Raw genomic sequence first — 22,340 nt, 5'->3', positions numbered from 1 at the left:
CTGCAGTACGAAGCAGATTGCCCTGATGGTGGTGCTACAACCACAGTCCTAAAATGTGATAAATGCATTAAAAATCAGCAACATGTAGACCCAGGGAACAGGAACCTTTAATCCTCTACAACCAAGTCAAAGTCAAATTGTTTATTGTCATATGTACAGTTAAAAAAACAAGTCTCCCTGCACAATGAAATTCTTCCTTTGGCTTCCAGTCTGAATAGCGTTTAAAATACAAGACAAATATAAATTAATAAGGTATCAGGAGAGATGAAGAAAATTTTAAGTATCCGAAGAACACTATGTACAATACACAATATACAGTATCAGGCGATGAAATATCTGTGCAAAATCTATATGCAGAGAGTGGGTAAATGTCTGTGAGTGTGCAGTGTGTGTGAGTGTATATGTATATGTATCTGCATGTGCATGTGTCTGTATGTGCGCGTGTGTGTGTGTGTGTGTGTGTGCGTGCGTGTGTGCATGTGTGTGTGTGTGTGTTTAATGGGGGGCAAAGTGGGGGTGGGTGGAGTCTTTGATGATGCAAATGGTTATAAGGATGCAAATTACACCATTTTCGTTTATAAATTACAATACTAATTAAGTGAACATCTTAGTATACAGAGCATATAAATGCTTGCCTGTACATGGCTACCATAAATGTGTTAAGATCAATCATTATAAAAATAAATGCACGTATTACGCAGACTTTGTAAGTGTAAGAAAACCAGCTGGGATTCCTACCGCAGCCCAAACATTGTTTCATGTTTGACTGTGAGCCACCTGATTGAGGGGACACACTTGTGCCCTTGACTGCAAAACCAGTCCCAAAAAAACTAGTCCCAAACTAGTCCATGACTAGTTAGAAGCTTAAAACTATTTCAGAACTCTTTTGCGTGAAAATAAAAAACTTCCAAACAGCCAAGATGTTCAACCAGATATCTAACTGCTGTTGGCAGCCACATTTCGACTGTTAAAAAATGACTGAATAGCTTGTAGTTGTGAAATAACTCCAATACTACAAAAGGTAATTAACACAAAATACATTATTTGTCATTTATGAAAAAAAACAATGGCCTATATGCAAAATGAAAGAAAACGCTGTAAAAAGTTAAAAGTCTTAAAATGAGGTCCTGATGACGATCATCTTCACCTTAATGGGCGCACATCCACAACTCATGAATTTCTCCTCTCCTTTCTCCTCTCCTCTATCCTCAATTTCTCCCACCACTAGGATGAATAAAGTTCCTAAATGGGATGAAAATTCATGAAGAATGTTCATGAATAAATCTTATCTTATCTTACCCCATCTTATATTTCAAACTAAACTCTATTGGCTACTCCTCCTCTAAACATTTGGTCCCGGGTCTCAATTCATCAGCTCTCCCACAAGCTCCTTGACGAGTTATACTCCATACATGTGTTTGGCATTTGCAAGCGTGTACTGAAACCTGATTTTTTTGTGGCTTTCATTTCGCGGCAGACGGCGGGCAGGAGACAAGAAATGAAGCTCGTCCTGTCAGCTTGTCACGCTGCTTTGGTTCCAGGAAACGTTTGAACGTACAGTAATGACCTTGTTCGATTCTTCCGCACAATCTCAGCGACATCAGATTTGTCGTCACCTGGGGTGGCATTTCACACTCTATAGGTTTTCTTTCAAGGATAAAGATTAAAGGAGGATACGCATCAAGTATGCAAGAAATAAAAATGTTGTTTTCTTACAAACTTTAATATGCAGTCCAAACTATATCCCATTACACTTTTATTATTCACAAAAATGGTTGGTCGGAGCCGAACTTCTAACTTAATACATGTTTGAACTTAGCCTTTTGACATGTACATCAGCTGCTTTATTCATTATGTGTTAATAATGTGATGTGAACAGATCAGTGTTCATTATTAGATCATGTCTAAGCAAACGCAGGAAATTAAACATTTGCCCCAAAATGTTCATGTTCTTTCCGCTTTCAAGTTGTCCCCGTCTTTGTCGATGTCAATGTGCTTTGTTTGCTGCTTCAAAGCAACAACATCAACATCCATCTGGAATTACTTGACCGGCAACGCTCAGCAGAAGGAGAGGTGGGCAGGATTCTCTGGAATGTTTACAGGTACTTGGATTAACATTCTTGGTTTTTGCGGCTTGGTTTCTGCATTTAGGATTTAGCATTTTGAGAAACATTTTGAATTATTTACAATGTTCTAATTAACCTGAAAAATAAGTACAATTTATATAGCATTAGTTATACTTGATACATGTTTGAGACAATTATCCATCATAAATCTAGATTTCTTCATATATCGTTAAAAGCCTTATAACGATAGATGGACAAATGGATTGATGAAGGGATGCTTTATTGACCCCCAAAGGGCACTTTGACAAGGGGAAACACCTGAAAACACACACTAAAGACCTCTAAACACTAAAGATATAATTTACTGATAGACTTAGGAATGAGGCTGAAGCTGTCAGCAAACCAGCATCAAACCTGTATTTCAATGATATCACAGCACGTACAGGCAAAGGGAAGCAGCAGCTTTAATCATATGTAGCCCACGTGTCTTATAATTCATTTATGGGAATCCAGTACTCTGTAAAAAAAGAAAGAAAAATGAGGAAGAGGAAGATATTTTACTTTTTTTAGTTTATACCTTTATTATACTGGGAAAAAAAATATGTTAAGAAGTAAAACTTTAATATATTGATCGTTCGATTTTGGTTGTGTTACATTACAGACTGAAGAGCAGCAGTGTGACGGATATTTAACAAAATAAAATGTCCGTCAAGGCCCGACATCAAAAAAGCACCACTATAACCTACTATGCTTTTATTTGTATTTATTTTTTTAAATAAAGAAAATGGAGCTGATTTTTAAATGTGGATCATGTTTCGGTAATCTCTCCATTTTGGTTTTAAAAACCTACACGTTAACAACAAACTGGCGTGACTTTATTTTTGCCTTCGCTCTGGAATTCGTTCGCCATGTCAAAGTATCTGCCAAGTGAGGCGTCAGATGCAGCGAACAACACGGAAGTGCCGAAACATTGAACATTTCCCGTTTCACCCAAGGGCCCTTTTTATTTTTCGCAATTCGGGAAACGCAAACCTATGCGCATTGTGAAAAGAATTCAAATGTCACGTATTGGCCAAAATATAAGATATTGTTGAAAAAGGGATATCAGGCAATTTAGGCCGATCTGTCGTCTTAAAGAGCATCATGGACGAGAACATGTCTTTTGAGCTGTGAACTGAAATACACAACTGTTCTCAAATGACACACATCAATCCTGGCCATGACATGAATGTTTGGGCAGTACAGACTGCCTGACAGTATGCCTCAGTGCCATCTATTGGTTGAACGCACCAAACAGCAGGGGGTGAGATGACTCTTGAAGGGATGGGTCTTCTTCAGTGTGGCGGCCCTAACGTGACACAAACTGAAAGCAGGAAGTCCAAGGTTTTTTTTTCAGGGAAGAGCCTGATCTGGCTCGCAAACGAGCTATGGCTCTGCAGAATTTCAAGGTCCCAGGTAGTATTTACAGAGCTAGTTCGAGTGTATTTTTAGAACGATGAGTTCTACTAATGGGAGGTGGCATCCTTATCTTAAACAATGGTAATGGAATGATAATTATGGTCTCTAAATGCATTGTTGTTGTCGGAGATGCACGGGCTATGGACCATCCTCAAAAAAGAGCACATGCGGCACGCATATCTAGGCTATTAGCGAAGTTGAGTGACAATCTATCAGTCCAGTCCAGTGTAGTGTGTGTGTGTGTGTGTGTGTGACCGTGGAGGTTGGGCTCAGGGGAGGAGGGGGGTGTCTGCGGCAGCGAATGCATGGAGATGTGGCTGCAGGGCAGGCAAGGTCCACGGGTGAATCGGGGAAAGTGTAGAGAGGAGCGAGATTAGGTGGTGAGATTTGTAGAGCAGGTGGAGTTTCTCCTGGAGCGCAACCTATGACGGGATTGGTCTAGTGCAGGGCCCCTCCACTTGATGTCACAACCAAATTCTTATGTGTTTGGGGTGGTTTAACACTAGTTGTTTGTTGTGTGAGGATGTAATAGAGGAAGCCTTCGAGAGGAAGCTGGTCGGATTTAGCCGCACAAGCAAGGGATTGTTGGCTGGCCGGGCCAACATCAGACCAGTAGAGGTGCTCACGGTCATCTTGGCTGGAAGAGCTCAAAGGACCCGTCAGCGGCTGCAGAGGAGACGAAAACTGATCGGTTGGGTTAGTGGCTCCACAGTGTTTGTTTAATTGTAAGGAATGGATGTGAGCCACTGAGGTGACCTGTTCTGTACCGGTAGCACTGAGGCAGGCATTAACAGTGCTAATGGCATTCAGTCACTGTTTCGTGCCAAGGGTGGAATCTGGCCACCGCTGAAAAACATGGCACGGCATTGCTAAATTGTTTTACATCGAAATAAGGAAGTCATGTTTAAACACCAACGGATGCAGCGTTCGGAAAGTGAAAATCCAAAAAGGCTATCAGCTTTAGAGTAGCAGGTAAATAATGGAAATGAGTATGTTGAATTTATTTTACATTTTTAAAGTGGCTGCACGACACTGCTATACTGGTTACTTAATAATATAATTAATATTAGTACTATCCCCGACACAATCAGCATCATTCCAAACAACCTCCAAAAACAGCTAAACAAAGGCCATGAAAATTGTGACAACACCACCTGTTTAATGTTGGAGTTTCTCAATGTAGACCGCATGTATGCAAAAAGTATGCAGTGTTTGATGGGAGCCAACAACAATATCACATAATGAGAATCTGTATCACTTCATCACTATAATCACCCTAAGCAGAATGGGACCTTCCAAACCGGTTATATGTTTGTGGCTAGTAGTGAGAGGTTGTTTAATACAGGCGCTCCAAACTTTTCACTCCCCAACAAAGAGAAAAGGGGTCATTAAAATGATGACTTTGCTGCAGACCCCCTGCCATCAATTCACGGCTCCCTAGGGGGCCGCCAACCGCAGTTTGGGGACCCAAGTTTTCGTGAACCTCAACAGACTTTAGGCCTAATAGCAATCATACATTTTTAACGTTATAAAGATGAACACGCGGTGTCAAAAGACAAAAACAAAGTTGAGAAGCAATGGCGAACCAATCTTACCAAGAACCAATATACGGTCAACCTCATCGTTCAAGATCAACATTCAAAACAACCTCCAAAAACTGCTCGACGAAGGCGTGGGCCACGTTTTAAACCGCGACTACACCTCCTGCTGATTGCGTGCAGGGCGGGGACCAGAAACACGGGAAGATCAATGACGTGGCAACAACTTTGTATGCGAGCGTCACTAATGTTGTTTCGTCGGATCCGAAACAGTATGCGTCAGGTAACAGCGAGCGCGTCAGTTGAAAAACCAGCTGGATATTTATCGCTCATGCACTCACACAAATATACCAGCCATAAGCCATTGAGATTATGGATTATTATTCTTATTATTCTTAATAAAACAATAATAATAATAATAATAATAATAATAATAATAATCTCCATCATCATTATAATCTTGCTGCGGACCCGCTGTCATTTTCAAGGCCACCTAGGGGGCCGCGGACCCGGGTTTGGGAACCTGGTTTAGTGAACTTCCGCAGATTTTTGACGCGAACATTGTTTTGCAAATGAATGCTATCAAGATGACGCCGCGTTGCAAGGAAAAAGGCCCAAAAACCAAAAGATCACCGAAGAGGCAACATCACGGTTTTCGATCGGGAAGCGGCACACGACGCGCGCTCGCGCTCTCCATCTCGCGCTCCGATTGGACGCGGCAAGCCGCGCTTCCGGTCCGCACGAAGGCGCAGCTTCCTTAGAATAAACCCCCACGAGAGCATCCAGAGGTGATCGTCGTGATCGATGGCGACATTTGGCCTTTTCCTGGCGGTCTTCGCGTTCTGCCCGCGTCCCGGTAAGAGACGTCGTGTGTTTATTATGATCCGACGTGACACGCCTTCAGTTCGGGGCGCGTTGATTGAACCTCGCAGAGGCTGCGAAGGGAGTTGACGGTGCTCCATCAGGACGGTACGCATTCATATCTCTCATTGTTTTTGTCTCCGACTTCTTTTTTTTTCCCTCCACCCTCCGGTGCCCTGACATTCCCGCCGAAGGTGACCCGAGGTTCATCAATGAGCCTGTCTCCATGGAGCCCTCTGCGTCGGGGGCGTGGGTGAGCTTGTGGTCCTGTTTGGGACCACTGCAGTGTTCTGCACCGTGACCCTTTCCCTTTGTGGTGTTTTGCATTTGGACGAGATATGACATTTGGTTTCATAGTCATACATTCAGTTACGATTAAATCTTTCCTTATTATTACCCGCGTTGCATCAATATGTCTTAGTCATAACATGTCTGTGTTTCTGTGACCCAGACATCTGACATTTGCTCAGACTGCAGCAGGATCATAGAGACGTTCACTGATATGATCGCCAACGAAGACACCCAGGTAAGACGACGGCTCTTTTATGCTGCAAAGTTTCTCACTTCAGTGCCAATGGAATTTAGTCACTGTTTCATGCCAAGGGCGGAGTCTGGCCACCGCATAAAAGCACGGCAAGGCATTGCACAATTGCTATGTCAGAACAGAGAATTCATGTTTAAAAACCGATGGATGCAGTGTTTGGAAAGGGAAAAAATCAAAAAAGGCTCTCGTCTTTTGAGCAGCAGTTAAATAACAGAAATGAGTGTTGGATTTATTTGACATTTATTTAAAGTGGCTGCATGACATCCGACATTTGCTCAGACTGCAGCAGGATCATAGAGATGTTCACTGATGTGATCTCCAGCAAAGACACTCAGCCGCGACTACGGCTGTTTTATGCTGCAAAGTTTCTCACTCTAAAAGGGACAAGCGTGGACATGTGCTGCAAACATGGACGGGTACAGGTTTTATTGCATGTGTGTGTGAATAAAAGTAACATTTATATTTCATACCGAACAACGTGCATGCCTAAGTTTCATCGAGCCGCGTTTGGCGTTCTTCCTTCCGCCTCGCACATGCTGTTGTCGTCGTCGTCGTCGCGGCGCGTTCTCCCCGGGGATAAAAGAAGCATCAAGCTGCTTCCTCTTTCACTTCTGCTTTATAATTGCATGTTTCTCTTTTTCTTTATTTTAAACCCAAGTGATGTGCCCCCCCCCCCCCGCGCAGGAGGTGATCTATACAACCCTCGGACAACTGTGCAGGCGTCTCCCTAACGAAGAAATAACCAGCTGCCTGACACAGTTGAAGGCGTATCTGACCCAAGTGCTGCAGTACATCAGCGGTCACCTGGTGAGGGTTGAACGCGTCGGAATGGCATCGCCTGGTTTTGACCGTGCATCTCCGGCCGGTCTTAAATCCCTTTTCCTCGTGCGAGGCTGTACACCTTTTTTTGTCTCTCTGCCATCGCCCTTCTCCCTTTTGTAGAAGCCAGGTGAAGCCTGCATGGTCCTGGGCCTCTGTGCTTTCCATTCGGAGAGGGATGTTGTTCAACTTCCCGAGGTTGTCGCGGATACGGACGTATTCAGCAGGGCCTCGAACGAGGGCACGGGCACGCGGGTTCAGGTGACGAGCCGAAAAGCGTTTCCCACCCCCTGTGTTGTTGTTTTGTTTTTTGTTTTTTAAATAAGCACGGCACGATGGCTCTCCAATCAGCGTGTTCTATCTTTTTTCGTAGATCAGTCCTCAGTGCACGCTGTGTTTGTTTGTCATCAAAAAACTGGAGGACATGCTGCCTAAAAACAGGACCGAGGTGAGTCTCATTCATCGCTATACATGCGGCGTCATCTGCCATGCATGACGGTCTCTCTTTCTTGCAGGAAGCCATAGTGAAGTTGATGGGACAGGTGTGCGGCCTCATACCTCACAGATACAAGGACCAATGCGACGACTTCATCATTAAATACGGAAAGCAGATCGTCGACTTCCTGTTATCGTCAGCCGCCCCTCATTCAATCTGTGCCCTGCTGCACCTCTGCCTGTTCGAGGGACGCTCTAGCACGGGTTAGGGAGGGGCAACGTATTCAGACGACGCTGGGCTTATTTGGCGGTAATTAACGGATCTCTCGGTTCCCTAATGTCTCAACACCCTGGCTCTGTTGACTCCCCAGAGCTGCTACTTCCCTGTGACTCCTGCCGCACCGTGGCCGCGCTGAGCAGACTGCACCTGGGCCTCAACTCCACCGAACCTCAAACCTCCTCTTTTCTCCAGTCCGTCTGCCTTCAATACCCCAATGTGATACCCAAGGTCAGGGCCAGGGTGTAGCTCTGGAACTTACAGGAGTGAAACTGAAATGCTTCCAGGATGAAAATGAGAGTTACAATCGAGTGCTAAAAATATCGCTGAAGTGATCCCTCGGTCCTCTGCGAATGCGTTTTGTTTTTTTCTTTTACAGTGTGAGGTGTTTGCAACACTGTTTGGGTCCAGGTTGCAGAAGGTTTTGGGAAACCAGATGGAGGCTCCAGATGCCTGCGAGGTGAGGATTTCAGGAAAATCTGAAAAGTTATTTTGTAAAGCTGTGTGTGTGTGTGTGTGTGTGTGTATCTTGCCTTGATTTATTAACAATGGGCTTCTTGTCAAACGCTCAGTGCAGCATCGAGAAATGGAAATGTTTGCTGAGCTCTCAAAGAATTTGCGTGTACAATAAGCTGTTATTTTCCTTGGCCGCTGACCATGTCTACAAAGTCAATAAGGTTTTGGGGGTGATCCATCTGTCGTGGGAGGAATTTCTAGTAATCAGTTAGCCAGCTCGCTCCACGATCTCTCAACTCGAGTCGCTACCTGAACCCTCCGGTGGCACATGCACTTACTCCTAATAAGGGTTAGGAAGAGAAGATGAAGGGACACAAGTGGCAGTTCCACCAACAGCTGTTTCCAACATATCTAACAATGAGGTGATCATTCGCCATGCATAACGTAGTGTGTATGCTGTGAGCTGATTGATCGGATTCTGTAGGGAATGCATCAAGTGGAGGGCATGTGACATCCCGCCACAAATGATCAATGTTATCACAGATCTTGATAACAACAGATCATGTTTTCCAACGTCAGCGATACAGACGCATAAAAACAACATGGGCGCTGATCGGTAACCGGTGAGCAACCCCTCGACGTGCCTTTAACACTTCTTTCTCCCGTATCCGTTCCCAAGAGTGCCAGTCTGTGCGTTGCAGCAAAGGAGGTGCAAACTCCTGAGGACTTCTGTACCCGGGGACCAAATTACTGGTGCAGGGATATGGGAACTGCTCAGAAGTGCGGTGTAAGTTTTTTCCATGTTAAGTGGTGTTTTGATTTTTAGTCTTCATTACGCTGCACATGCAGTCCATGTAGATGACGAAGTGCCTCTCGCTGTTTGCACGAGGAATAAACAACCTTAAATTGCAAACCAATTATCTATTTACCATCCCAGCCAGTGCGTGAGGATAATCAGAACATATTTACAGTTTGTTACCACTTAGATTGACTTTAGTGAGAGTGAGCGACACGCCAGAATAAACTATGGGACTATCCTGGCTGGGTGTTTATTGAGCCTTTATTTATCATTATTAATTTGAATTATTTTAGGGAAGGGAGGGAAGATAAATTTGAAAACCTATCACAATTTAATGTTGTTCATTCACCATCGAAGCAGCTCGACACGCAACACTCAGGAACACGTAGCGTGAAGCCAAAAAAAGTGGCAGATCTCACCAAACCTGTAATTGGCAACACGCATTGACTTCAAGACAAGGAAGGAAACACAGTTGATATTGCGTGCAGGGCCATTTGAGGCACTAATGTGATCGAATCTGCAGTACAGCTAGTGAGTGTAGTTCAGCAGGGCCACACATTCCGTTTAAATCAGCACATAGCGTGAAGGAAGGATGATGACATTAGTGCTTTTCTTGGCTCTTATTCACTAATGTAAATAAAATGTAAGGGGGAAAAAAAATCCCCACCAACCGGTCTGTATTGACTGAGTGTGGACTGTGAAACCATGGCCATTTTCCAGGTGTTGGGTATTGATTCCAAATTTTTCAAAATCCTTTCGGGGTGAAAGTACACTTTAAGAACACAACTTTCATGAAATAACTTGACACTACGCACTGTCTCAATGTCTTATGGGTTTTTCCTTCTCCATTTTATTCCCTAGCGTGTTGCCTTTTGCGAGAGATTCATGTGGATCTAGTGGAAGCAAACCTTCTCTGCCAAGCTCTGCAACTGAATGCTGCACTTTTCCACCGCATGGAACCGGCTCAACTCGACTCTACTCGCCTTTTTGGTTTTTCCATCCTCGAGAAGTGGTTGTGGATAGTACCTGGTACTTTTTCTTCTGTAATCACCTGAGGTTCCAAGCGAGCTGAGGTGATACCAAAAGGTCACGTGAAAACACTGCAGACTGATTGGTCAGAGAATCGTCGCTGCGAGTGACTGAAAACGTCTCCCCCAAACAGGGCTTTTTTTGGTTCTATTTAATTTGGAAGATAATAACATCTACAATTAAAATAAAAAAACACTTACTGGTTTTGTTTGGCGAAACGGAATAGCGGAGCAAAGTGAGTTTTGTTTTATATATATATATATATATATATATATATATATATATATATATATATATATATATATATATATATATATATATATATATATATATATATTTTTTTTTTTTTTTTTTTTTTTTAAGGTAAAAAAATACACTAGTTTTCATCCTCTGGGTCTTTAAAAAAATTTGATTTTAAAAAAGATGCCAAGAATTCTGGAAAGGCTTATCCAGCCACACACCGGGAAATAAGACCACATTCTATTGATAGCCTCCATTGTTACTCTGTCGTGTTGAAGATAATGTCACGGCAGTTTCATGCTGTGTTGCGAGGGGGTATTTTCTGCAGTGGAAAACTAAATACCTTCCAAATGAGTTATCGAGTCGGGCTGGTTCCACGCGGTGGAAAAACGCTTGGGCTACCTGCAAAAAATGCTTTAGTTGAACTCAATTTTTTTTTATCAACGTAACTTCTCACTGAATCTTTGTAACTTGCATGAAATGTTTTGTAGGACTGAGGCTGGAATTCAGTCAAAGACCATTTACTGCATTTGTAAGCAGTTTTAATCTTTGTTGGTATAATTTATAGATTTTAATAACTTCATCATTTCAATGTCATTTTTGATGTAGTGTCCTATAAGCCTAATGCACTGTATGCATTAAAGAAGATGAACAGGATAAATTTTCTACTTTGTACATCTTGTGTTATTATTCCCAGTCTGTTCAATTGCTTAAATAGTTGTGTGTGCTGAGCATATGACAAAGTTTGACAAGTCGACACTTGGGAGATAAAATGTGAAAAATGAATGTTTTATTTCACAAATTTCAGTGTTTCCAGATCTTTCAAAATAGAAAAAGGTGGATACATACATTTACGCTTATTTTTCCATTTCCAAAAACAGTCACTATCAGTTCACTTCCCCTTGACCCTCCAATCACATCGATATGCCACCTCTGAATGAAAGTTAGATTACTGCCATACTTATGCCCCCGTGTGGTTGTTTGCGTCATCATCACCCTCCCGTCTTTTCCAGATCTGGAAAAAAAATAACAATTGAAAGTAGATTTAAAAGAATGATGAACGTTTCTATCCATTTTTTAATCCAATATGACTTAAATACTTAGGAAAAAAAACAAAAACAAAAACAAAAAAAAATCCTCAAGCTATCTTTGCAATGTCTCAAGAAAAAATGTGGTCCTGACTCATGGAACTGTTTCAAAACACCCAGGGAGCGCACGGCCCCAAATACAGAAGCGTCGTTCCCGTTAATAAATGCACTTGCCTGAATGTAGGCTTCTGACAACGTAATCATCTGGGGGAGAATGTCCGTCACCTGGAGGTCCTGCATCTCGTACCACTTCCCTGTTCCCTACGAGAAGAAAAAAACGACAGCACCGCTGAACCCTGCACGACCTGATGTTCACACCATCAATCACAGGTTCCCCTGTTTGTAGTGCGTTGTCATTTACTGACAAAGGCAGTCAGTCAAAACCTTTTAACACCTACATGATGCAAGACATGTATCCTGTACGCGCCCTCTGTTGGTTTTCCGTCATGCACCACATTGGCCACCAGGTCGTACGTGGTGTTCTTCTCGGTCGCCTGAACCTCGTCCGGCAAATATTCGCGGAGGTCGACGTTTCTGTTGGAGCAAAAGTAAAAACAAAGTCGCGATTTAAAAACGAGCAAAACATTTCCTCAGTAAGAACGTCAGACTCAAAAAAATAAAAAATAATGCAGCATTGTTCATATTCAAAACCTACGTGATTGGAAAGTTGACGATGGTGGGGTTTTTCTCCACGAAGAAGTTGTTCTTGGTGAATCTTTTGATGCAGAAGATGAGGTACGGAGGTAGTTTGGTCAACTGAAACCTCTTGAGAAAATTCTCTTTGTAGGTTTTATACTCCTGAAAACAAACAACGTTCAAGGATCAACTTTCACAAGAGCCAAGGCATTTTATGACAAACTAATTTCCACATCCAATCAAAGTTTACAAACCTCATGTCCTTTAATGACAATAATATGTTCAACATTGTTGTGGAGTAATTATTGTTTGGTTCAGAGTTTTTGCTGGATCTACTTTAGGCTTGGGCAGATTTATGATTAAATCGTCTCTCCACTCCATTAATCGCCATTGACACTGAAGATAAGACGATTTAAAAAATATATATAAATTATCCGCCAGGAAAAATCTGAGCATTGAAACAGTGTGAGTGCAGTTTACCATGCTCTGAAACTGGAGCGGGGGGGGCTTTGCCCCCTCCCTCTCAGAGCTGTCATGTCACTGGTGATCGGGTCTCACTTTCTAGCTCTACAGTACTGTGCAGACTTAAAAAGGGGCAGATGCTCAAAGCACAAAGAAAAGGCACATGGTCCCCCAGCTCCAGTTCTAGGCATTTTGCCATTTTGATCAAACGGAGCAGCACTCTTGCGCAGACAATCAGTTACCTTGACGCCCATTCATGCTGTAATTTTTTTTTTTTTTTTAATTCAAAATAAAAAGGACCTGATAAAAAGGGCACCTTCCGCCCGTCTGAAATTCCAATCGCCGACTCCCAAACGATCGGCGATTGGAATTTTGCACGATCGCCCCAAGTCTCATCAACACACCTTTTCTGTGCTGCCGTTGAACTTTGCCAGGATGTTGAAGAGGGGGACCTGTGGGATGATAAGCTGCTCCTTCTCATCCTTGTAGAGCGGTGCTGTGGGAAGGTCAAGGGTCAAGAAGAGGAAAGTGGACTCTGATGTCTCCTCCTGGTATTCTTCTTTCAATAGCAATGCCTCTTTCTCCTCTGGGGGCTGGAAAAATGGATTGAAAAATGTTTTGTTTTTTTAAAATCAACGAGAACTGAATATTTTCGATCAACTTCAGAAACGAACTGAAAACATCTGTTTATTCTGGTTTGAAGCAAAATGTGAAATGGTTAAATAATCGGCTTATAAAATAAATACATGGACTGAAAATACAACATAACAGTATGAAACAAATAATTAACTCACTAAATCTGGGTGGGGAAGCTTTTTGGAAAAGATCCGCATGGAGCCTTGGAATACTTTCGTGATGATCGCTATAACGGCAGAAAAAAAAAAAGGAGGGCATAAATTCGGGAACACGTTGCCTGTGTTAGTTCCAAAAGCTTGCTTTTGGCCATTGGGGAATTGTTGCAAGTCAATTAAACTTTTATCTAAGACTCATCTTTAAAAGAAGTTCATAAAAGAATGAATTGTTTTTAATATTACAAAGTTACTAAACTGATATTACAACTTAAGCTACTTCCACACATGAACTCCAGACAATGTCCGGATAATGATTTCTGTCATTGTCCAGGAGTTGCCCTTTCACACATATAGCAGAAAACAGAGATTGTCCGTGTCAGACACGAGGCTACTGACTGATCTTTTTCTGCGTTGACACTCCATGTATTCGGACGGTTCCACAATATAAACGTAAGATTGGAAAGGAATATAAAGGAAAGCAGAAAGGAGTACAAAGCATTCACATACAGCTTCTCCGGGTAATGTCCAGATAATTTCAGGGTTGCAGTGCATGTGTGAAAGCAACTTTATATTAATTTGGCATCATCTTCTCGAAGACCAGGCCATGAATTGCAAATTCAACAGATTTGTGAACTTGACTGAAGAAACTTGTGAATTTCCCACAAAGGAGCCATTGTCTTAAGCTACACTGTGAAGTCCTGCCTGTCTGTGATACTTACAAGGTTTTTTCTTTGTGCCCCCAAGAGCATTATGCAGAGCATTCAAGAACCAAGAAAGAAAGTCTACGGCATCGCCTGTAAGACAGAGAGCGGTGATGAAAGAAAACACTTTATTAATACCTGGAGAGAAATTCAGGCATTACAGCAGCAAAAAACAGTGCATCAAAAACACAAAAGAAAAAATTAAAATGAGAAATAACACATGTGTATACTAGCTATCTACACAAAGTTACCATTAAGCAGCAGCACTATGCTAACCAGTGAGCCCCATATGGGGAGGTGGTTAGTCTACAGTAAGTAAAAGTTACAGTATCAGATCATTCACAGATAGGTCTACATGGCCTATTTATTTTTCTTCAATTCTAAATATATGTCGGAGACAATCGATCCGACGGGACGCATTACCTTGCTTGGTGATCTGAAAATTCTTCTTGCTGCACAGCACGACGGCTTGCAGCATCTCATGCGGAGACACATGGGCCTTGAAGTTTCTGGGATTCCAGAGTTTGCGCATCAACTCGCCAAACCTCTGCACCAAGAGGAACATGATGTCTCCCGGGGGCCTGCGGATGCCCCGGTAGTTCTCCTCCTCCAGGAAGTAGTTCCGCAGAGGAGGAACATTGGACAAAGCCTGAAATTTTAAGGGGAAAAAAAACGTTCCAATATCCACTCCGAGAAACACAAGTCCTCATGGTCAGTCTACGGGCAAGCGGCATGCATACCTGTAAAACCACATTGGCGTAGTCGTTGGCCTTGATGTTGTTGAGCCCTACGATACCTGGAAGATAGGTGGTGCCGTCGTAGGCTCGATACAGTTTTCCCTGCTTGTCCAGCCCTGAGATGTGCTGCTTGGTAAAGGTGGGCTTCAGCACATACTACGGACAGAGAAATGCCAAGATATAGTCACAGCACAAGACTAAGTCAACGCTTTACTTTACACTCAAGACTAGTCCTGTGTGTTAGAAATCCTAGCCGCTCAGATAGTTGCGTGGGGTGAGATAGTTCAGGTGAAACGGAGAATACAACTGTCACAAGGCAAAACGGCAGAGGCGGTCTGATGCTGATGCAATGTTCTGTTGGGAAACCTTGGGTCCTGGCATTCATCTGGATGTTACTTTGAAACGTACCACCTACATAAACATTGTTGCAGACCAAGTTCACATCTCCATAAGGTATGTTTTTTTAGAATGATTTAAAAGTATATACAACACAGACAATGAATACTATTTTATAATTATAGAATCCAGAATTGCCACCCCTTGCGGTCGCCTGTGAGAGCGCCTCGTGCTCATTGCGCCCATTTTAGTATTTATGTGCATAATCACCAGGTGCGTTGCAAAGACATTCCCCTGCATATATGTATGAACGTATGTGACAAATATACCTCTTGATTTTTGAATCTAGTTTGAAGCCCGAAATCGCAGACATCTGATTCAATAACGTCCACCGGCCATCACCGACAGCACCTACTGACTCACCGTGATGTCTTCTAGCGAGGAGTCAATGATTTCGTAGTTGTCAGGGAGGCAGTAGAACTTGAGCGTATGCAGGTTGAGGAAGACGTGGTGGGTGAACTGTACACTGTGAGTGTAGGCATGGGACTTGAGACCTCTACCTGAGGGAGAAACATGCACGAACAGAAGATGAAAAAGGGTCCGGCTCAGGCCGAGTCTCTTGGTCGCCTGATGAATGGGATTCTCCGCCCACCTTGAAAGTATTTGCCACATATGAGACAGGCGTACACGTTGATGTGCGAGAGGGAGATGGAGCACAGCTTCTCAAAATCAAAGTCAAGAACGCTCCTGTGGGCGAGACAAACAGAACAGCGGACGATTGGGGCAGCAATACGGAACAGCAGGTCGGAAGGGACTGGAACATTATAAACGGTCTTTACAGTCATGATAAACCAGTACCTGTTGATGGTGTCGAGGTAGGGACAGTGACGGCTCCGGCGGTCTTCTGTGTCGCGTCCTCTGCGAACTTTAACCGCCACTGTGACAGCAAGCAGAGAGATTAGATAGACAGACACACACACACACACACGATATAAATGCAATGCATGCATGCAATAATGCAGTAATGTCGTAGGGGGGCGCTAATGTAACATTAAAATGATGCGAGCCACTGTTCAAACGCGAGAGGAAGAATTAGCACGTTAGCTTAAACAAGCTAACTGTAAAGGCAACAGTGTTTGGAACGCACGTGGTTTTGTTTTGGGGGATGTGTTCCATCACATGGTTCTCGAGTCGAATGTCCATTTTTCGATCGTTCGCTGGGCGCCGTAACATAATCACACGCAATAAGCGCACGTTTGTATCGCTGCTAGCTAGCGGCTAATCTACGTTAAAGTTGATAGTAACTTGCCTCCTTCTTCTTCGTCATCATCGTCCTCCTCGTCATCCAGAACGTCTCTTTCTCGCTTCAAAGACTCCATTAAATAAGTTGTTTTAAGCGTTTTAAAAATGATTCAGTCTCCTTCAACAGCTCCGCGCCGTGCGCGTCGAAACAAAACTCGCGGCGACGATCGCTGAATAATAAAACGTCCGACAAAAACCAACCCGGGGTTTACTTTTTACTATACGCTTTTAATTTATACAGACTCGGTGGATGTAACCGACGAATGTATTCTGGATATTTTTTTCATAATTGGGTTATTCATAATAAAAAAAAAAACATTTACTCGAGAAGCGCATAAGAAAGCATTATATTAAACGCACTCTACTGCACACTGACACTGTTCATTCATTAACACATATTCACATAAATGTATTTATTGTTGTGTATTTTCTCTCGTATTTTTTGCGTTGTGGCAAATTTCTTTTTCCCGATTTAGATTATGTGTAGACTTTTTTCCTTTTCTCTTCCTTTTTGTTTTGCAACGCCTCTGGGTCTTTTTTTTAATATCATTTCCATTTTGTCATACTTGTCACTTTTATCAAACATTCACCATTTATCGAATTTATATGACGTGCGGGGCGAATAAAGTGTCCTGAGTCCTGAATCCTCATTTCTGGACGACGAAGTTATCCGGAAACCCCGGAATAAATGGACTTGGACAGCGATTTGTGCGAGTGACGCTTTGTGTGGGGTTCAGTGGCTGCGGAGCGTCGCGTTAACGTCATGGAGTCGTTGACATGTTGAGTTCAAATATCTGATCAGTTCGAGGGAAATGGAGATTTTAAAGGACGACGACGCGCACGACTTGAAATACAAGCGCGGGGGCCGTTTGGATATGAGCCACGGCTTCCTGCACCATATTCGGCGGAACCAGATTGCCAGGTGATCTCCCTGTTTAGCTAACACGCTTCTATTGTTGTTGTAGCTAACACGCTTCTGTGGTTGCTGTAGCTAACACGTTTATATTGTTGTTGTAGCTAACACGCTTCTATTGCTGTTGTAGTTAGCACGCTTCTATTGTTGTTGTTGTTGTTGTTTTTTCGCACAGTGACTGGAGATTAATCCGAACAATTAGAATGCAGTGATCATGAGGAACATAAGTTATCGTTGAGCACCGCCCACTCAGTCAGTCACAACATGGAGAGATCGATCGTGTAGACGGACAGACGGACAGACCTATTGTACCTCTGTATAAACAATTCACACTGTCAAAAGTATGAAACACTGAAATGTATACTGTTTATATACTGTGTGTACCAGGGTTGAAAACAAAATGGTCATAACAATATCATATATATACAGTATTGTGCTATACAGTATATTATATTGTATAGTATTATACAGTATTGTGCTATACAGTATATTATACAGTTTTACACAGTATTGTGCCATACAGTATATTACATTATACAGTATAGTACAGCACACAGTATATTGTATTGTATGACAATATATTATATGCTGTGTGTGCCGCTTCCAGGAGGAAAGCTATTCCTCCAAACCCAGGCCGTGATTTAAATTTTCCACCATTTTTAGAGATGACTATGACAAGGAGGTGAAGCAGGCCAAGGAGCTTCAGCGGCAGAGGCATGCCACCACCCCCAGACGCCCCCGTCGCCCTGACATCCAAGTGTACCACCCTCGCAGAAGAAGTAGGAATGCATATCGTTGTTTTACTTTTCTACATTTGATGGTGGCTGTTAAGTGACTGACTAACTAGTGCATAGGTTCATTTTTTTTCTTTCTCCTTTTTTTTTTTTTTCTTTTTAGCTGGGTCAGAGTCGGGTGTTGGTGTCGAAACGGAAGACTGGAATGAGAGTGGGTCAAGTACAGAACCAGAATGCCATGGAACCGAACTGTTCTGGCTGGACTATTTGGACGACTTCGGCACGATAACCTCCTTCATTGTCCACAAGGTTTGCACGTTCTTTCCTCCGTTCATCTCTCCACGTTTCGGTGTTGTCCTTTGAGCATACCAGTGCCGGTGGGCTGAGTTGCGTCTTTTCTCTGCCTCAGGAGGACAGGCCAGAGAATGTCGTGAAACGTGTTGCGGCGAAGAACGTCCTGGACCCGGCGATGAGGGCAGCGCTTAGGGCCCGGATTAAAAAAGAAATGGACAAAAGACGAGACAAGCCCTGAGGGACGCCCCGGAGAGTGCCGCGACGGCGTACGACTGATGAGCGGTGGCCGGCGAAGCCAGCCCCCCGACGGCGAAACGGTGGGGCCCGACCGACCGTGTAGAATAGCGTCGGAGAGCGGGCCGTCCTCGTGTTTACTTCAATACTACGGACTGAGACCTGAGACGACTCTGAGCCACAACTTTCAAGGCACTCGGTCAATCTTCAAGCGGACTCTATCAGAACAGTCTCGTAAAAGGGAAAATGAGAGACTAACTCACTTTTTGAGTAAATATTGCAGATGAAGTATGCTCCTGCAGAGTGTACAGCAAACCTGAATTCTCGCTAAGAACGTGTATTATTACAGATATATTTTACTTTTTACAGAGATCTACTTTGCTGAGATGAACATTTTGTTAAATGAATATGATTTACTTTACAAAAGAATATTGTTTGAACTGTGACAATGTAGTTCCAAAGGACATTGATTTTCCTCTCACACATTTTTATTCGAGACTTTGGCGCTGTTGGAAAATTGAGTCTTGTAAACTGTTTTTCCTTTTGTGATTGTTGAAGTGCTTATGTTTGGTTTCATTGTGTCCTTACGATTTATTTAAGACTGGTGACAGGTAGAGTTTTGAAACTGTTATATATTTAAAGAAAGTCATAAAATCTGATTTGGCGTTATGTCAAATATCCATGTTATGTTTTCGTTGCCTGGACCTACATATGGTATTCCCCACTGTATTAAATGCACATTTGCAGAAAACATCTCCTGAAGGTTACAGCAAATTGTAGAAATCCAGTGAGATGGAATTGGTTGACCAGCCATGCATATTTTTGGTGAATTATTAAAAAACAAAACCTCCATTATTATTCTCCAACATACGACCCTATTGGCAGCGCTTCTTCACTAGGTGGCAGCGGTGTTTACCAATCCGAGGAGCCTTTCAAACCCATGATCTGTACTTCTGCCCTGAATGCTGCTCAGAGCACACGTGCTGTTAAACCGCATCTTCACTTTTTTTTTTTTTTTTTTTAAGTAGTTTAATTATTTGTACAGAATGTTCTGGGAACAAACAGACCTGCAGATTTGAGTCCTTCCCAATATTGAAAGAAAAAAACAACTCTCTCTCTCTCTCTCTCTCTCTCTCTCTCTCTCTCTCAGAGAGAGAGGAGAGAGAGAGAGAGAGAGACTGAGAGAGAGAGAGAGAGAGAGTGAGAGAGAGAGAGAGAGAGAGAGAGAGAGAGAGAGAGAGAGAGAGATCCTCTCCGCTCCGCGACCTCCCCAGCGCTCGCTCTGCTGCGCTCGCTCTCGCGCGCCCCTTCTCCCCTGCGAGAGATTTGATTTTTGATTTTAAAGCATCTTATTTAACATTTTCTCTAGTTCACAGTTACAGCCAATACAACAAACACACTTGGTTCACCTAACAGAGTCCTACACGTTAAAAACAGACTGGCACAGGTCGTCCTCCACCAGGGAACAGATGGCGTCATTAAAACACCACAGCTTGATGAAGACGTCCAGACTCTTCATCAGTCTGTGAAAGTTAAAATCAATCAAGACTCTGGCCCTGACCAACGCTACAAACACTCTTCCTAAAACACTCTCCTTTCCCCTCAGTTTGTTCCTCCTCGTGAGGTAGATGGCCATCTTCGCTTCCCCTAAGAGAGAGAGAGAGAGAGAGAGAGAGAGAGAGAGAGAGAGAGAGAAATATATATATATATTTATAATATTACCACATATGCTTTACCCTCACAAGCTCACTTTCCCATTCAAAACATTTGGGCTGAAATTGAATTTCAGTTGTCCAAGGAGATGTGGAGCAGATAAATATTTCCCCGGGCCTGTGAGAACCAGGGTGGAATTCCTGTGGGAATAAAGCTCCCTCTTCAGTCGAGAGCGTTTTGACGGTCGGGCAAACTGCTGATCCTCGCTGTCTCGTGAGATTAATTCATTGTTTCTATATGAAGGGCGACGACACGGGCCCGGCCCAGGTCCTGTTGTTACGCAAAGCCCGCGTCCAGGAGGCGCCGCCCGCGGTGCCATTGGCGGAGCCGAGGCCCACTCCCCTCCGCGTCGCCCGTCCACACCCTCCCGTCCGCCGCGCGGGTGTTCCTTTATTCCTCCGCTCCCGCTGCTGCGATTGGCGCGACGGGACGCGTTCCCACGTCCCCCCGCTCTGCTGCCGCCGCCCCAGATAGTCTCCGCTTTCTTCATTCCCTAATGGGCTGAAAGTCACCCAGGCACCACGCCCACCTGGCCCTTCCGCCGCAGCGCCACGCGACCTGTTACGCAACAAGCTCCGTGTGTACGTTTATCCCACACGCTTATCATACACACACCTGTACGAAACACGATCTGTGGCCAGTGCCATGCCCTCAATTCCGCAAGGAAAGCGTGCAGGTGACGTGTACAATGTCAAATGTTTAATTTTATGGGACTACAACCTTCTATTTAAGCGGCCAGGACCTGTAAGAGTCTATAATCTGATTACACCAATTTGAGGGCCAGCCGACTGGATCAAGTTCCTAAACTCTTCCACTCCACAAGTGTAATGTTTTTTATGTGTAAAAAAAAAAAATAGGTTTTGTTTCTCCATTTCCCACGATATCTTCCCATAAAATGTTAAATCGCAGTGTGGGTTTTTTTTCTCCGAATGTGATACAGACGTCTTATTATAGAGGATCTGACTGTACCCTTGTTTAACTCTTATCAGTCATTTATGTGCTTCGCTGTGTGGACGACGAAGTCCATAGAGGGACTTATTTAATACATTTCTATCTATACCACACGTATTCATACAAGGTAATGAACCCAGGCATGTTGTGTGTCTGACAACATATTTGTTTATGCCTTCATATCAGTGTAACGTGATGATGTAGCTCTTCATATCGCATCCTGTATAAATCAAACCAAGTTTAATATTGAAGTGTAATTCATTATATGTCATCCAATGCTCTCCCACAGCACACGTGGAGCATTGTGTGTTTCAGAATGACCAGAACCACAAGTTCGATTGAAAAATATCGATGCAGGGTAATTACAAGGAGAAAGCGGGCGTCCCCCCGCCCTCCTAAAACAAAAGACTCTTTGCGTGTAATGGGACAACGCCAAACCTTGAACGCTTTGCCATTCGCCCGAAAAGGACGCCGAAGAGATCAGCAAGACTGGGGGGAGGCTGCGGAACAAACTCTTACGTGAGCGAGCGTACGCTTCCCCCCCCCAGAGCTGTGCTGCGTTTCCAATCAGCATTTCACACATTTCCGCTTCACGAGATGCGAATGGAAGGAAGATGCGCGTTTCGCATTCCACTCTGAAGACGAGTCACTGGTCCATTGATTATGAGTTTTGTTGTGGGAGTATTGCCTGCGAATACGTGCAAGTATTGCCTCCCTGGGGGGGGGGGGGGGGGGGGGGGGGGGGGGGTAGGCCAATCATATCCAATTGAACAAAGTGGAATTAAGTATACAAAGCAACACATACGTCTCTATTATATTTATTCTATTATATTTAAGTGTAACTGATTCCACAGCTAGTTTTGTGGATCCTAGTGAACAAGTTGCCCTGGGGTAACCGGAACCACATCCACTCATACCCCGGCGTG

At 43.5% G+C, this 22,340-nt stretch overlaps 3 protein-coding genes across 3 annotated transcripts; 2 read left to right on the top strand and 1 right to left on the bottom strand.

Moving 5' to 3' along the window:
* Nucleotides 1-5,811: 5,811 nt before the first annotated feature.
* Nucleotides 5,812-10,507, top strand: sftpbb (surfactant protein Bb). The gene is made up of 11 exons (XM_080003192.1): nt 5,812-5,918; nt 6,118-6,176; nt 6,375-6,449; nt 7,152-7,274; nt 7,410-7,547; nt 7,660-7,734; nt 7,802-7,985; nt 8,093-8,229; nt 8,378-8,458; nt 9,134-9,241; nt 10,115-10,507. The coding sequence occupies exons 1-11, from the start codon at nt 5,867-5,869 to the stop codon at nt 10,148-10,150; spliced, it is 1,068 nt and encodes a 355-aa protein (XP_079859318.1). The 5' UTR covers nt 5,812-5,866; the 3' UTR covers nt 10,151-10,507.
* An 835-nt stretch (nt 10,508-11,342) lies between these two features.
* Nucleotides 11,343-16,724, bottom strand: usp39 (ubiquitin specific peptidase 39). Its single transcript, XM_080004593.1, has 13 exons — nt 16,583-16,724; nt 16,132-16,210; nt 15,926-16,020; nt 15,697-15,833; nt 14,941-15,093; nt 14,624-14,849; nt 14,219-14,293; nt 13,503-13,570; nt 13,113-13,301; nt 12,266-12,408; nt 12,009-12,144; nt 11,785-11,871; nt 11,343-11,537 (listed from the first exon to the last, which is right to left on the bottom strand). Exons 1-13 carry the CDS (start codon nt 16,650-16,652, stop codon nt 11,484-11,486), a joined length of 1,512 nt encoding a protein of 503 aa, XP_079860719.1. The 5' UTR covers nt 16,653-16,724; the 3' UTR covers nt 11,343-11,483.
* Nucleotides 16,725-17,336: 612 nt separating this feature from the next.
* Nucleotides 17,337-19,583, top strand: cUnh2orf68 (chromosome Un C2orf68 homolog). The gene is made up of 4 exons (XM_080003397.1): nt 17,337-17,497; nt 18,152-18,267; nt 18,386-18,531; nt 18,632-19,583. The coding sequence occupies exons 1-4, from the start codon at nt 17,388-17,390 to the stop codon at nt 18,752-18,754; spliced, it is 495 nt and encodes a 164-aa protein (XP_079859523.1). The 5' UTR covers nt 17,337-17,387; the 3' UTR covers nt 18,755-19,583.
* The last annotated feature ends 2,757 nt before the right edge of the window (nt 19,584-22,340 follow it).

The sequence above is a fragment of the Zeus faber genome, assembly GCF_960531495.2.
Source record: "Zeus faber genome assembly, chromosome: 7".
Lineage (NCBI taxonomy): Eukaryota > Metazoa > Chordata > Actinopteri > Zeiformes > Zeidae > Zeus > Zeus faber.
The sequence above is the reverse complement of the archived record's forward strand: the minus strand, read 5'-3'. Positions and strand labels throughout refer to the sequence as shown.